At 37.1% G+C, this 16,634-nt stretch overlaps 2 protein-coding genes across 4 annotated transcripts in view; both read left to right on the forward strand.

Moving 5' to 3' along the window:
• Positions 1–398: 398 nt before the first annotated feature.
• Positions 399–2,436, forward strand: LOC136779850 (CCAAT/enhancer-binding protein gamma-like). Of its 2 annotated transcripts, none has more exons than XM_066737739.1 (4): positions 399–642; positions 1,366–1,476; positions 1,534–1,699; positions 1,774–2,436. In XM_066737739.1, exons 2-4 carry the CDS (start codon positions 1,366–1,368, stop codon positions 1,875–1,877), a joined length of 381 nt encoding a protein of 126 aa, XP_066593836.1. In that variant the 5' UTR covers positions 399–642; the 3' UTR covers positions 1,878–2,436. The 2 variants fall into 2 exon arrangements, with proteins under 2 accessions (XP_066593836.1, XP_066593838.1); XM_066737741.1 differs by having other exon boundaries at positions 1,534–1,690.
• Positions 2,437–9,158: 6,722 nt separating this feature from the next.
• Positions 9,159–16,634, forward strand: part of Galphas (G protein alpha s subunit) — a 28,317-nt gene continuing 20,841 nt past the window's right edge. The window contains exons 1-3 of one of the 2 annotated variants that reach the window (XM_066737652.1): positions 9,159–9,773; positions 11,845–11,917; positions 15,896–15,950. In XM_066737652.1, the coding sequence (XP_066593749.1) occupies positions 9,635–9,773; positions 11,845–11,917; positions 15,896–15,950 (267 nt within the window). In that variant the 5' untranslated portion in view covers positions 9,159–9,634. Of the gene's footprint in view, positions 9,774–10,164; positions 10,634–11,844; positions 11,918–15,895; positions 15,951–16,634 lie in introns of those variants that run through there. The other variant, XM_066737653.1, reaches the window with a different exon arrangement.

A 16,634-nucleotide genomic window follows, 5' to 3' on the forward strand; every position in this document is an offset into this window, starting at 1 on the left:
ATTTTCTCCGCCAGGTAGCGCTATCTCCCGGGCACCTGCGGACGACACCTTACTCATCTGGTAATACTCTTTCTACATTTTCATTATTGTACAATAAATGATATTAACGAAACTATTATTTTCTTTTTACTTTGCACCATTCACACTGTTATCAGTTTTATACAGTTTTGTTCTTTCTGTTATAAAAAATTATTCTAAATTTTTCTTCTTTTTTTCAGATTGCTTTAACTTAACACAAGCTTTGATTATTCACAAACCTTTATAAAGAATGACTAATAAATAGGGATAGGTTGTTAATTATAAGTTTATATTAATTGTAATTTAGCGCGAGGTTAGTTGAATTATCGAACGTTGGGCGGCGACAGCTGTAGGAACTGGGAGGCGAAGGACTCGACTGTCTCGACTCATATCATATCGACGTCGACTCCCTGACTCCCTGCACCACCAAAGTCGTTTTATCTGTGGCTGCAGCACATATTGCATCATTCGGCGTCATTTCTGTCCTGTTCGTGCCTGCCCAGACGAATGTGCGGTGACTGCAGTACACATGGCAAAGTGCAATTGGCAAATCGTGTTGTCAAGCCGAAATTTCACATTACGCCCATAAACTCCAGTCGAATAAAGTGACGAATAGCCAAAAAGGTAAGTAATATTTGTGAAATTCTTGCACGGAACCAGTAATAATCCCGTAAAGTTTCCATAGATTGGTCGGCCTCGTATATCATGTGTTCAGAAAACATTGACCATGAGATACGCAAACTTTTCTCATACAATTACGCGTCACGACTTTATCAAAACACGTCAATAGAAACTTGAATGATCCAAGTAACAATCACTCAATAATAACGAAAAACGCACGTTTCTTTCCAAATCTTAATTAGAAATAACGTTGAGCAACTAAATCGTGAAAATTTTTGCATTTAACACCATTTTTTGTCTATTTTCATTTTGCATAAATAATTAAGTAATTCACTTTCTTAGAAATTAGAAAGCAGAGCGCATAACAAATTTGCTTCAACTCAGTAAGATTGTAATTCTTGACGAACATGATTTTAAGAATTTTTATTTTATATTCTTTACTGTTTTGCTTTATATTCGGCTGTTAACATTAGAGTTTAAGTTGCGCGAAGATGTCAGGGACGACTCCTTAACTGTTTCAAGGCTCATTGGGTAAATACATCATTGGCATTGTAGAATCGGAATATACTCGACTGTCGCTCGTAATTTACAAGTGGCCGACCTGCTTCTGTATACGAGTTGGTGTGCGTAGATGTTCATTCGTACAATAATCAGAGCCTTACAATTTCTGTGTAGTTACCGTTTAATTTTAATAACTTATTGAAAATGAATCATATTTTCCTCTAGATGGCCCCAAAAAATAAGGATTCGAATTCTCAAAGCAAAAATAAAAGAAAAAATGTTTCTGAGGAAGACGATGATGAAGATTATAGAAAGAGAAGGGATAGAAATAATCAAGTAAGTTTTTAGACAATATTAAAATTAATTTTCACTCATTAAAACTGGTGATTTCAGGCAGTGAAACGGTCCAGAGTTAAGAGCAAGTTACGTACTCAGCAAACATTAGAACGAGTGAACCAATTGAAAACTGAGAATGAGTTATTAGAGGAGAAGATTAAAATGCTTACAAAAGAGCTTGGTTTTCTGAAGGATCTTTTCCTTGCTCATGCAGGTGATAAAAGTAAACAAAAGAAACAAATTTATCCTTATCTTTCTTCCACAGGTGATGCTTTAATTAATTTTTTTACTTTTAAGGTTCAAGTCAACATTCTATGAATTTTCAAGATATAGATCTCAATGCATTATTAGCCGATGACACTAATAATATAACTCAAGGCAAAAGCAATGGGAAACCATAATTGAAATAATTGTCCATGTATTAGAAATGGACAATATTATTGTTTAAATTATAAAGAAAGATATACTTTGATGTGTTTACTTTCATCAGATGACTGGAAATCTTGGAAAGATTCCAGTCTTTAATTTTATGTTTGTAAGGTGCAGGGAAAAAAATGGTTTTGAGTTCTTGCATACAATTGGAATGGCAAGAACTAGAAGGAATATTCATTCTGATCTAAAGATGAAATAATATCTTGTCAAACTTTAGCTCTTATATAGTAATTTTATAATTATTTTAAAGAGTAATTCATAACTGGAGTTATTGCAAAATAATTTGCTAGATATTGTTATAAAATTTTTTTATTAGCAAACAGGTATTTTTGATATATGTATAAGTGAAATTATGACACGCATTTCATGTTAAATTATAAGTTTGTAGTCTCAAATATTTATGTATATTAAATATTTTGTTATTTAAGTAATTGTAAATATATTTTAATGATGTGCAGATATTAAATGTAAACATATAATAGATATATAGAAAGTTTGTAAACAAGATATATCCAATAAAAACACCTATAATACAATTGTAAAAAATCTAGTGCACATTAATATTAAAAAGTTGAATAAATTCCCATGTAAAATCAAAACTAAGAACACATCAGACTGTTTAAGTTAAAATGACGAGAAAGTAATATATTTCAAAATAACGTAATCTTATAAAGAAATATGATTTTACAAGTAGAAATTTTGCCGGAAAAGGAATATTTCCCACAGAATTATAAGTAGTTTACAAAAGATTACAATACATTTTTTCAGTATCGAAAATCTAATGTTTGCTCTGATTGGCATGTATGGTGTCCCTTAATGCATTTAAAACTACGTTAGAAGGCCCTCTAATACCAATAACTCGCAAGATGGGAAATCGCGAGTTATCATACATTTTTTATTAATAAAACTTTAAATTTTATTGTTCAAAGTTTTTTTAATCTAAAGTGTATGTCAATTCGTGCTTTTTTAGCTTGAGTGAGCTTGAGTTACTGATGGTGAAGGACTCTATAAAGCAGTTCCTAAATGCATCGAGGAACGCCATACATATCGGTTAGTCAGGTTAGTGTATAACAGTGTATAATAGTTCTAGGCTAAAAATGATACGGAGTCAATTTAAATTGATCGAGAATTGGATGGTGGTGGACGCCCGGAAAATCACCGGCGGCACCTGTATGCTTCAATACTATCTGCCGAAAAGACCCGATCGATCCTCGGTCGCCATTCGTACAGACCATGAGTGTCTCTATAATTTACAAGGCCCCTTATAATTTCATGGCATGGATGAGCGACACCATGGCAGCAAAACCCAGACACGTTGTTATGAAATATAGTGCATTGAAGATAAGATAGCTGAAGAAGTTATTGCTTAAAATGGAGGGGCATTATACGGTGTCAAAAATTGTTAGATCGCAAAGTCTAGTAGGGTAAGGGCATTACAGATACGGTCCTGTGCCGTGCGTAGCACGGTGAGCCGTCGCACTGGTGCCACTGGTGGTCCTATCTGGCACTCCCAATGCTATGCGTGTAAAAATCTTGTTGATTAATTGTCTCACCTCCGCTAGGAGCGCTAGCTGTATGTTGGCCCGGTTGGCCCGATTAACCGGCTGCTGTTCCTGCTGTCAGACCCAAACACTGTCAGCTGCTTGTTTCTTCCCTCCATCCCTACAATAATAGTGATGCGCTACTTATAAAAATGTTTGGAATTTCAATGGAATTAAATACTAAAATAAAGTGAATTTCGTTTAAAGATATTTGGTTCTTTTTATAAAAGTGATGAATTGTAGGTGAAAATTTAAACAAAGGAATCAAAATGCCACATTGTATAGCTTTAGGGTGTACATCTGGATACAAATCCAATTCTGAAAGAGTTCACTTTTTTGTTGTGCCTAAGGATCAGAATATAGTGAATTTATGGCGAAAAGCTATACGAAGAAAAGATTTCATCATACGGTCAGGACAGTTTCTTTGTGAAAAACATTTTTCAAATAATGATATATTGTGGAAGCGTGAACTTTTAGATGCTAATGGACAAGTGCTTGGAGTTGTAAGTATTGAATTGAAATGTTTGATTTTCATTCCAACTTTTCAGAAGATATTAAATTTTATTTTAATTACACAAATTATATAAATTTTCAGTCACAATACAAACAACCAAGGTTGCGTAAAGGAGCAATACCCTCGCAGTTCCCATGGACAGAAGCTTTAGAAGTACGATTAATTGACCAACCATCTGAAGATGTATCTTTCGCAGCAGGACCTCATATTGAAGCTATTCCAGTATCAAAGTTTTGTTTTGCTGATTTAATAATTTGCAAAACATTAAAATTACCACCTAAATGGACTAGAAATAGTGTTATTTATGACAATGTGAAAATTGAGACCTTCGTTAGACTAAAATGTATAAAAACTGAAAGCAGTTTTATAACAATCAATTTAAAGGAGCTTATTGTGCAAGAGAACTTAAAAGTAAAAGTTAATGTGCTGTGCAAACCTTTGAATGAAAGTGTTTTAGATAATTATAATAGCTCTGTAAATAGCACTGAGGAAATAGAAGTTAAGTTGAATAATTTGGACTCAACGAAAGTTTGTTCTGGATTATCTGTTGTTAATTCTACACGTGATGTAAATAATTCCACCATCAGCTATATAGATATTGCTGGCACAACACGTCACATAAACTGTGTCTTGCTCCTTGTGAAAACTACTAGTGCCTGTTTCTTCTGTAGAAGATTAAAAAGTACTTTGAGGAAAAGGAAATTTAGATTGATAAAAGGAATAACAAATGAAAGAATACGTTTAATGCTATCCGCAGAAAAACAGACGAAAGTAATTGAGTTAAAAAGAAAAAGGAATTTAGCCCTTAAAGCCAAAAAATATAGTGATGCTCGTATTCTTAAATTAAAAAATGATTTGAAAGAAAATCAGAAAACTATAGCCAAAATGAATAGTCAAACATTGGAAGAGCTATTAAAAAAATCAAATATTGGAAAAAATCAGTCCATTGCTATCAAAGAAATTTTAGCACATGCAAAAGTAAAAAGTAAGAATGGTCAAAAATATTCAGAAGAATGGATGCTCTTGTGCATGCTAATGCATATACGCTCCCCAATGGCATATGACTTCATTAGAAGTAATGAAATATTACCTTTACCATGTGTTCGCACCATTCGAAGGTAAACACAATATTGTATAAAATTATTAATTTTTAGTATAAGGTATAAATGGTAATAATATATATTTTTTTAGATATTTATCAATAATCAATACTAGATGTGATTTTGATTTAAATTTCTTTGAATTATTTAAAAAATATTTCCAAGAAAAAGATGATATGGAGCGCATTGGGGTTATTTTATTTGATGAAATTGTAACAAAAGAGAGTATTTCAGTAGATTCAGTCAAGTTAACTTGTAAAGGCCTCATTGATTTTAGTGATGAGGGACTACAATCAAATAATATAATAGAAAAAGCTAATCATGGACTAGTTTTAATCTTTCAATCACTTTATACAAAATACACGCAGCCTTTTGCAGTTTTTACTTCTAAAAGTCCAGTTACAGGGACAAATTTAGCCATCATAATAATGAAGGCAATAACATTGTTGGAAAAAGCTGGCGCTCGTGTATATGGAATCATAAGTGGTGGTGGCTCATCAAACAGAAAGCTGTGGAAACAGCTAGGTGTTTCTGGACATATTGGGAATCTAAAAAATTTTTTCCAACATCCCACAGAAAAAAGAAAAGTATATGTTTTCTCGGATGCACCTCATTTAATTAAAACAATTCGAAATCGTTTATATAATAACCGAACACTACAGGTAAGAAGTAATCCATCTTAAAATGCTTTATGTTAAATAATATTTGTTGTCTAACTATAAATCAGTTTTTTTCCCTCAATAATGTACTTATAGATGAATCCTGCTCAACAACCAATTAAATGGGAATACTTTGAAGGCTTGTACAATAAAGAAAAAAATTTGTTACTTGAAAATAAAATATGCCCAAAAATTAGCAAAAACCATATAATTTTAAATAGTTCATCGAAAATGAGAGTTAGACTGGCTGTTCAGGTAAAAATTATAAATTATTTGATACATAAGTTAATCTATTTTTTGTTAGTTTATATATATATATATATAATTAAGTATCCATTTATTTTAGATTTTTAGTAAATCTGTAGCTAAAGGTCTAAGGTTTTATAAAAAATATTATCCGAAGGAATTCGCAGATTGTGAATCAACAGCAACTTTCTGTGAATGGATAAACGATGTCTTCGATGGATTAAATCGGAAGGATGATGGTTTGACACGTCATTGCACTAATTTTAAGGTAAAATTGCAGATTGTATTTCATCTGATAATTTTAACCAATTTATTTAATGATCTGTAATTTGTTCATTTATTAATTCATTTCACTTAAAACTTATATAATTAATCTTCAATATTATTTTCTATATTAAAATACTCACAGATTTTAGTAGTGAATATTTTGTATATTACAGATGAATGTTAATTCCATATTTAACAGAAATAAATAACATTTTTTAGAATATTAACTTACAGTAAACATTAGACTAATTACTTTTTCCATGCATATGTTTATTTTCATGTGACATTATATGTGTTAACATGCGATAACAATAACTAATAAATCTTTGTAGGTTCTAGAAGATGCGCTGGAACAACTAGATGAATGGGAGAGAAAATTTCAGAGATCTGAAATTTCTCAAAATTCCTTTTTGACTCGTCAAACTGCTGAAAGACTGAGGATAACTTTAAAATCAACAATGGATATTGTTTGCTATTTAACTGAAGAATGCAAATTTGCTAATGTTTTAACTGGACGACTCAATCAAGATCCACTTGAGGTTTGTCACAATCATATGTTTAACGATCATAATTGAATATATTATATTTGAATTGGCAGACTAATATGATTTTCAGCAAATTTACAGGATATCTTAATTTTTAAGCATATTTTTTTTATAAGAATTCGGCCTGAGTTATGAATATATTTATAGTTCATAGAAAATACGAGTTACTATAAGTGTAATATATATCTATATATGTATATATATAAATATTAATAAATTACAATCATAAGTAAAGAAATATATTTGCGAACATAAGTATATTATTAATAATGTTTATTTTCTTTTTCCTTCTTTCATTGAATTTCACTTTATATCATTAGATATATACGTATGCTCATTCCAGATTTTGTTTGGCATGATACGCAATGCAGGAAGATCGAATGACCATTCAGCCATTTCAGTCTTCCTCCAAGTGTATAAAATCCTACCTACATACAGCATCCTTAAACCTCCTGCCTATAGAAACTGAAAGACTAACTTTTCCTTGCAGTGATTATGCAGAAGAAATAGTTTTGAATATTATTTATGTTTATTTACAATTCCGAATGCGTCAGTTTGTTATACAAAATAATAGGGATCAATTAAAAATAAACAAATTACAACAAAACAAAAGTGCATATGCAAATTTGAAACTTATTAACTTATTTCTATATATAATTTTGATATGAGCTTTATTAAACGAATTTGTATATTTAAAAAATAACATTAAATGACTGATTATAATCATATTCAATCATTTAATTTATATAGCTATTTTTAATTTACCTCCAACTTTAAAATCTTTAAATGAGACAGCTGAAAGCATATATACACACACATATATATATATACATATATATATATATATATATATTTGTGTGTGTGTATACTATGTATATCAGAGGGCAAAGATACTACCAACGCCCCTAGCGGATGAAGACCGTAAAGCGGTTACGGATAATACGAAGTGCCAGAGGCCTGGTCCTAGCAGACGACATGTTGGCTGCAGGGAGTACCTCGTCTCGGACGTTTCAGCCGCGAGTTTTCTCCGGGATTTTTAAGTGAGGAGATCACGAGCGGAGTTCGCGTTAACGAGGTGGCGAAAGGACCTAAGAGGAAGACCTCTCGGTGGTTACGTGCGAGGGGTCGGCGAGGGTTGTTCCCTGTGCTTGTGTCGTGGTGTCTTCTGTGGTCGTCAAGGAGGAGTACGAAAGGGGGGGGGGGGGGGTTTGCTAAGAGTCAGCGGGCCAGGGGGCCGGACGAGCCCCCGAAAAAGCTGAGGAAGCTTAAAAAAATCACGAATTAACCAAAAACAACCTGCTCGTCCTCGTGTCGGCTGGTAACTAACAGAGCGCTTATGTGTGCGTGTGTGTACATGTGTGTCAGGGATTCGAGAAGTGCAGAAGAGAACGAGCCGATTCTCACCAGGGAAAAGGCCGATTGATTAATTGAGGGTAATCGAGGAAAGGTTCCTCGATAATTCGTGCGTATTATAATAAAAACAAAGACTGGAAGTGAAAAAGGCGCAACAATTGTTATAACAGGAACATCCAAGAATCGAACGTAGTAGAATATAGAATAGGAAAGGGGAGTGAGCCATTGACGTGTCTGAATTTTCCTGAGTACCGGTGCGCCGGCTATATGCTAACAGAGGAAAAATTACATGATTACCATTTGAAATTAAAAAATTGACAAACCAAAATTAGTTAAGTTCTCCATGCGATTGGTCATCGTCAAAATTACTGTGCAAGCTGATTCTCTCCACGACAGCTAGCAAACATTCAACCTCTTCCGTTATCGTTCACCGTTTCATCAGTCGGCCGATCACCAGGAGACAAGTACACCTCTCCGAGTACAAATTGCTTTCGAGCGATTTAACATCCAAGAAAAAACCATCCCAACCTCGGTACTTTGCCGGTTCGTTCCAAAACTCTCCGAGCAGCCAAACACTAGTTCTTCCACTCTCTAGTTGCTCGCCTCTCCCTCCCTCTCACTCTCTCTCTCTCTCTATTTCTCTCTCTCTCTCCCTCTCTCTCTCTCTCTCTCTCTCTCTCACTGGATCAGCAGTAAGCAAAAAGAGCTAGGAAAATCTCGAGGTTACAAAGACGAGTGAAAAGATAGATTTTCGGAGGAGCCGGAAATCAGTTGGATTAAAAGGTTTAGTTATGACTTTAGAACCGGGATCGAGTAAAGGAGGAAGAAGAAGGCGTGAGGAGATCGCGTGAATGCGAAGGAGAGGAGAAACAGAGAGGAAGTTAACTTATAGAGAGAGAGAGAGAGAGAGAGAGGAGGGGAGACAGAATCAGACGACGGAGGAGGAGGAACGAGGACGGAAGGTCACGGCGATTGCTACTCCAGTGGGAGAGAGGGAGAGAGAGAGAGAGGGTGCGAGAGAGAGAAAGAAAGAGAGAGGGAGAAGAAGAATTCTGGCGACGGTGGAAAGTGAGATAGAGCGAGCTAGAGAGAGAGGGAAAGAGAAGGAGAGAGTAAGAAGAGCTAAAGAGGGGGTAGTAGTGGAACGGAACGGTAAGAGGAGAGGGGGAAACGCGAGGCGCCGCTAGGGTCTCGCACAGAGAGACGGCAGAAACACGGGAACGGAACGAGGGAACTTGCGGAAAGGGAGCGTCTCTGTAGGAGCCGCGGGAGAGGGTGTGTTTTTCGAACGACATCTCCAAAGACGACGGGGATAAAGAAGGAAAGTGGCGATTGGCGCGCGGTCGCCGAGGCTGCTGCGCGAGCGACGACCGGCAGTGATCATCGTCGGCGTTGTCGCGATTCGATTCAGCAGCAGGAGTCGAGGGACGTGGAAACGGCCGAGAAGGTGGAAGGGAAGAAGGACGAGGGCGAGCCGCGAGTGTCACTGTCGTGGTGTGTCATGGGGTGTTTCGGCAGCCAGAGCAGCAAGACCGGCCAGGATGACAGCAAGACACAGAAGAGGCGCTCTGATGCCATTACCAGGCAATTGCAGAAGGACAAGCAGGTTTATCGGGCTACTCACAGGCTCCTTTTGCTCGGTAGGTTGTTTGCTTTTCTTTCTCCTTCTCTTTCATATACATACTAGTGTATATACCTCTCTCTTTCCATCCTTCTTTCTCTCCTTTTCTCACACACGCACACTGTCTCTAGTTCTTATTCGCTCTTTCTCGCCTTGTCAACGCCATCTTCCAGCCGCCGATAAAGGGACATGTGCTCACTCCGCTTTTCCATCCCACGTTCCTTCCTTCCTTCACACAATTGGAAGCGCGTGACTGACTAAAGCTTGTTATGCGTCAAACTTACTCTCCGAGTATTATTAGAACACGCTCCGTCTCTCTCTTTCTATTCTCTCTCTCTCTCTCTCTCTCTCTCTCTCGGTAACCTCTATTCGTTGTTTGTAGAATGATACCGTCCGATGGAAAACCAGACTGTTCTCTCGCGAATCTCATTAGGAATGACCAACCGTAAGTCGTCCCTTGTCGGTTTTTTCGGCAATATTAGTTTCCGTGACACGGAAGTGCTACCTCCGTGACGACACGAGTGAAATTGATACGATAAACGAAAGAAGAGATACCTTGAGTATATATACTATTAGAATTTCGTATAATGCAAAAGTGCAGTGAACAACAGTGTCGCGATTCGAAAATAGCAGAGGGAAGAAATATGTATATTTGTGAAAAGTTTTGGTTGTTTGGTTGGGGCTGGAGAGGGGGAAGAGGCAGTGAAGCGGGATCGCGCGTGTACGGTTATGTTTGAAAATCGAGTGTGTTGTAAATACGGGCTTTGGCCGTACCGTCACGCTGCCTGTGCTTCTCCAACTATGACGAAGATCTTGCCAGTTTTGGATATAAAGAGCGTTTTGCGGAGGACAAGCCGAACATTATCGTGATGTTCACCGGTGTGTAATTCAATTTTATCGATTATCGCACGAGCTGGTACCCACGAGTATCCATCAACAGCTCTCTTTCTCTCTCTCTCCCTCTACGCTGTCTACTATCTCCCTCTCTAAGTGTCTGTTACTAAAAATTTACTCCTTACATCAGTCCCTATTTTTCTCTCTCTTCTATCGTCTTTTAAGCAACCTTTGTCCAATCACCGGAGCAACATATTTAGACAAGGCAACCGGACTACTTAACTTACCACTATATAAGACACTTTGGATGAACAACGGCAGCTCGTTCGGTATTACCTCAGCACTCCATATTTATGTAGGTCATTGTTCTAATTCGTTTCGTTGTGTTGCGTATTAGACCGGTATCCGTAAAACAGAGGCTTTACCACATTCTTAACCTAACCTCAACTTCTCTGCTAGGAAGTTCCCGCCATTTTTCCAATTGATTGTCATCGTTCTAATAGCGTTCCTACGAAATTGTATGGACAACTTTAAGATTTTTTTCTTAAGGAAAATAGAAATATTTACGTTTTCAACCTCATTCAAGGAATTTAACGCGTAACAATAAGCTAGCTGTGCTAATGAACACATAAACAGTTCTTATTCTATTAGGAGAATATTTTCCTGCTTTTATTTTTCTTCCATTTATTCTTATTATCTGACACTATTTTTTTGTATCTCCTTCCATTCATTTAACCAGCATAAAACTCATTTGAAAAAATCAACTTTTCGTCAGAAAATAATGGATCAATTTGTTTTGTTTATGATGTAATACGTCGGAAAATTAATAAGGCATATCCAGAAATTTTATCGCGTCTGGCACGGATGGTAAGTGACAGCTGTACAAACTGTCGCTACTTTTTTCCATCCACGAAAGATCAGCAACCTTGCAAAACCTGAGTTATTCTCAAAACAAACGACATTTTTCCATCGAGTCCCACCATTTCATTCAGGACTCCATGATACCCAACCGAACGATGATTAAACGATGTGCGAACAGTGATGCCAGAATTGAACATTTTTGCAGCAAAAGCACTATATGTCCTTACGTAAATATACGTTTATGTGTGTGTATCCTCTCCACTCATCTGTTTGTGCAAAAAGGTCCCATTCTAGCATCACTGTGGGCGATACAATAAATTATATAAACCATGTTAAAAATGGTGTGGTAATCGATTTGGAAGAAAAAATTGACGGTTGAATGGAATTTGTTTCAGGGGCTGGTGAATCGGGAAAAAGCACGATCGTCAAACAGATGAGGATACTGCACGTTAACGGCTTCAGCGAATCGTAAGATTATTTCCTTTATTTACAATTGCTTAACCATGCCGAATTATATTCGCAAAGATAATTAAATTTTAAAGTTGTAGTTTACGAACTTACTGTGTATAAGATAGTATAGTGCCTCGGCAGAAGTAATGTGTTTTTTATGTGTTTACCGTCGAGATACTTTAAAACCATGCGTCCTGCGGAAAAATCTGTATCTCGATTCAAATTGTTGTAGCGATCTAGATAGTGGAAGAATGACCAACAATTGTACTCTATTGTTAGAGTTTTCAACTAGCATGCTTAAAACTCTCATATTATTATTATTATTGTTATAAACTTTTCATCAAATAAAATAGCAATCTTACTCGTTTTGCAAGAGTAATTGAACCTTTTACCAATTGAAATGTAAAACAAAATATTCGTCTAGACGCATTATCAGTTGAGATTGGAGAGCGATGAAAAGGTGTAAATTATTTTAATTTGTTTATCGTATGGTTAAATAGATTCTCGGCATCTCATTGGTCTACTTCGACGTTTGAGAAAACAAAATGCTTCGTCTACATATATAAATATATATATATATAGTGTCCGATCGCTTTTTTAAATACACACTCGCCAGTGATGATTCATCCTGTGAACCATCAAGCTGCATCAACAACGCATCACCAAGCCGCTTGCAAATTAGATACCGTTCTATTATTTTATTACTGTCGTTATTCAACCTTATTGACAATCCATAGCGATTGAAAAACAGCAGCGTATCAACCTAATTAACAAAGCAGGCTGGAGACTCCAATCGAGAATCATGCTAATCGGTCCCGGCTGGATTTTCAAAAGTCAGTTTCTTCGTGAAGCTTCGTAATCGTACCGTGCGGCTTTATTAATCGCGTCGGCTGCTGGCTTTACGGATGAAATTCTGGTAGAGGAAAAGAACGGGAGCGCGTGGAGCGGATAAAAATTGTACCTGAAAAATCAGAAGCGACTAGATAGCACGACAATGACGTGTAAACAAATGAGCCGGCTTGCGTGTCGTAAATTCTGCGTCTGCCTCGGCTGCTGATAAAAGATATCCGAAAGGCGCCTTTATTGCTACATTTCGCCGTAATATCTCCCCCCCCTCTCTCCCCCTCTCTATATTCCTACCCCCTCCCACTCTCTTACTGAATCGTTAAGCGGCTATAGAAGCTAATAGACACACTAAGATAAATGTGTCGCCTTTTTCCCTGAATCGGATAGAAAAAAAAAACAAACAAAAAACAAACCTTGAACGAGTTAAGAGACGCGTTTCAGGAATGTCCGCGGAACCTTCCAGCGAGGTAAATAAACGCGTACTAGCGAAATTTCGTTAACGTATTTTTTGGTATATACTTGCGTATAGAAGAAATAGTTTAGAAATGATTATCTCTTGGCACAAAATCTCGCGAGTTTCGTGTTTTTTGTTTTTATTGAATGACGGGAGGTTAACGATAAAAGATCTTTATTTCTAATACATTTCACTTTGATTCTCTCTCTCTCTCTCTCTCTCTCTCTCTCTCTCTCTCTCTCTCTCTCTCTCTCTCTCTCTCTCTCTTACTAAATCGTTAAGCGACAATAGATGTTAATAGAAACATTAAGATAAATCTGTGGTCTTTTTGTCTTAATCGAGCAGAAGAAAAGAAAAACAAACGTTCAATGACTCAAGAGACGCGTTTCAGGAACATTCGCGGAACCTTCCAGCGAGGTAAATACACGCGCGCACGCGAAATGTTCGTTAACATATTTTTGGCTATTCCTTGGGCGAAACAAAGATTGTAGCGGTGATCTTGTCGAAGCAGAAAATCTCGCGAATCTCGTGTTATTTGTTTTCATTGAACGATGATGGGAAGCTACCGAGAAAGATGTCCAAAAGACATCTTTATTGATACTTTTCGGTGTATAATTCCTTCTTTCTCTTCGACCGAATCGTAAAGCATTCAAGAAAGTCATAGAGAAGCTGATTTAAACGCATTGATATTTCCCTGAATCTAGAGGAGAAAAAACAAAAGCAAATTCTGAACGTTCCAAAAGACGTGTTTCAGGAACGTTCGCGGAACGTTCCTGCGAGGTAAACACACATGCGCGCTCGTATAACGTCAATTAATTATTTTTGGTTACATTTGGGCAGAACAAAAATTTATCTCGATTAAAAGGGTCATTCACTGAAGAAATTGGAAAAATTGTTTTTTTTTCTTCTTTTATAGTTTTAATATGATATATTCTTCTCTTCATGAGTATTGTAAACAACAAGTTCGACTGTCAAATATTTCAAATTAATGGAGTTATGGCTACTCGAATAACAACGTTTTAACCGTTAGAGTATATATAAGAAGTCACTGATTGGGAACCATTTTCCTTTGAATATTTTCTTGCAAAAGGTTATAGATGGTTTTGAGGGAGATTTTACTCCGACTATCTTAAAGTTTAATTTGCTTGCAATACAATTGCACGAAAGCACAAGTAGACGCAGTAAATGTGTTTGTTGAAATAACTATTCGTTGATAATAAAAAAGAGGCATTAATTTTTTTGTTATAAGATACATTTATTTTCCAAAATATTGCAAATTTCAAAAACTCATTTTTATACATTTTCGTACATCAACGTAATAAAATAATGTTAAATTTATTGCCTATTTTGTTTATTTTAGAGGTGTAACTCATAAAGGAGAAATATCCTATACAGTTTTGATAATGGAGGGCGGTTCGGTAGTAGAAAATTTAGCTTAAATTTTTCAATGAAAAAATTGTTCTTTTGCTTTTACTTAAACATGTACTCATAGTTTACGCTAAAACGCGTTTGTTTATTTTGTTAATAAAAAATGTTTAACACCAAATATTATTTTAAGCATCCAGAGTGTATTATTCCCTCGGGAACAAAAGAATTTCTGGAATTCCGGTGAATCGCTGTTATTGTTTCAATCGGTAATTCGCAAAAAACAATATGGCGTCGTGTGTTTGAAACGCTCGGCATTTCAGCTGGTCGATCGTTGGCAGTTTCCGTATCTCGGCGGATCGCAAAAACAAAACTGGTCGCTTATTCGCATTCTCGCCTTTTTTTGTAACCATCCACACCTTAGACTTTACGCCGATAGATTATTCTGAATATCAATATTAATCACGCGACTCGATACGCTCGTCGAAGAACAACACCGATCCAGTGTATTGCGCAATGTCCAATTTATTCTCCCGACTCCGTAGAATTTTTCCCCGACGCCGGATTCCTGGCGATCCAGCCAAGGATCCAGGATGCAGAAATATCGCGCAGTTGCGCGGCTGATCGGAGGAAAAAAAATCCCGTCCGTACGCGAGAATTGTTGATCCTCGGCTGAAAACGTAGATTGGTAATTGAAACGGCATGCTAAATTGGTTAGTCATGTTTGCTGCACATGGTGTAAACTTGATGGAAGAAATTGCACGTCGAATGGACAGTGCGCGACGAACGGTAGCATTTTGCCCGAGCGTCAGTCAATCTGACCGGAATATCAACGTGAAAAAATGCTAACTAGATAAAGATAACGCGTAGCCTCGGCACAAACTCCGACACGGCGCTCCTATTACGGGAGCTCAGCGATTCGCCCCCCCCCCCCCCCCGTCTCCCCAGACTCCCATACTGCCCCGAAAATTCCCGCCGCCGCCTCCGAAGCAACGCCACGGGAAAACCACAATGGCCCGCGACACATCGCTGATAAGCCGGATGCGGGTATTTTTAGCGATCCGACAGGTGCGAATCCCCAAAAATAACTCGCGTTCCACCGAGTCCTGCCAGAATATGATTTTGTCCCGGTTTTATAATCCATTACGACACACCCGGCACTCCGCATTCTCTCCCCCTCTCGTCCCTGCCATCTTCTTGCCAAGTTCCGACGTTAATTTCATCAATTAAGCGACCATTAGCTCTACGTCCACCGCCGACTCGTAATTCAATGTTAATTGTAACGGAAATGCAACATGGATGGACTGAAATCTGCTTTTTTCTTGTTACAGGGAGAAGCGGCAAAAAATCGAGGACATCAAGAAGAACATCAGGGACGCGATACTGGTAAGTTTATAAGAATCAAGCGACGACTCTAACTCGAACGTTTATTCCACTCGCTTCACCGAGTTTCGCGTGGATCCCGTTCTCCTCACTTTTGATTTAAGACCGCTTCCTTTACTGCTCAGCAATTTATATATACTGTATACACTGCTAATTTTTCTCTCTCCCTCGCGCATTTCGCATTATCAACATGATTTAACTCCATCTCTAATTTTATAATTGCACCTCGTTAAATCCTGCCAAACGGCTCGTAAACGGCGCTTCTTATAATTCTCCCCCCTCCCTCACCCTCTAACCCAAAAATCGGTTAATAAATCAACCGAGCCTCTCGAAGGAGTCGCATGCGCGCTTTCTGCTTTTTTAAATCGCGCTTATTTTAGGTTCAAGTGATTAAAAGCTCGTCGCGCAACTTTATTGAACGTTCGATTAATTATTTAAGGATAAGAAACGATACAACTATATATATCGGCGCTGTGTTGGAAAAGTTTCAGTAATGCAAGGCGCCATGTTAGTTCTTGAGTTGCGCCTTGCACTCGCCTACAAAAATCTGCCAGGAGAGAAGAATCGCATGCCAAGTTTATAAATTCCCTCCAAACAGCTCGAGATATATCTAGCAATGACAAGAACTATTTTCACCGGATTTTTCTTAATAATATTTCGTAAATGGAAGTGTGCTGGGTACCTCAA

Source organism: Prorops nasuta, unplaced genomic scaffold (genome assembly GCF_024137725.1).
Source record: "Prorops nasuta isolate Cenicafe-Biocafe unplaced genomic scaffold, Cenicafe_Pnas_1.2 PNAS00018, whole genome shotgun sequence".
NCBI lineage: Eukaryota > Metazoa > Arthropoda > Insecta > Hymenoptera > Bethylidae > Prorops > Prorops nasuta.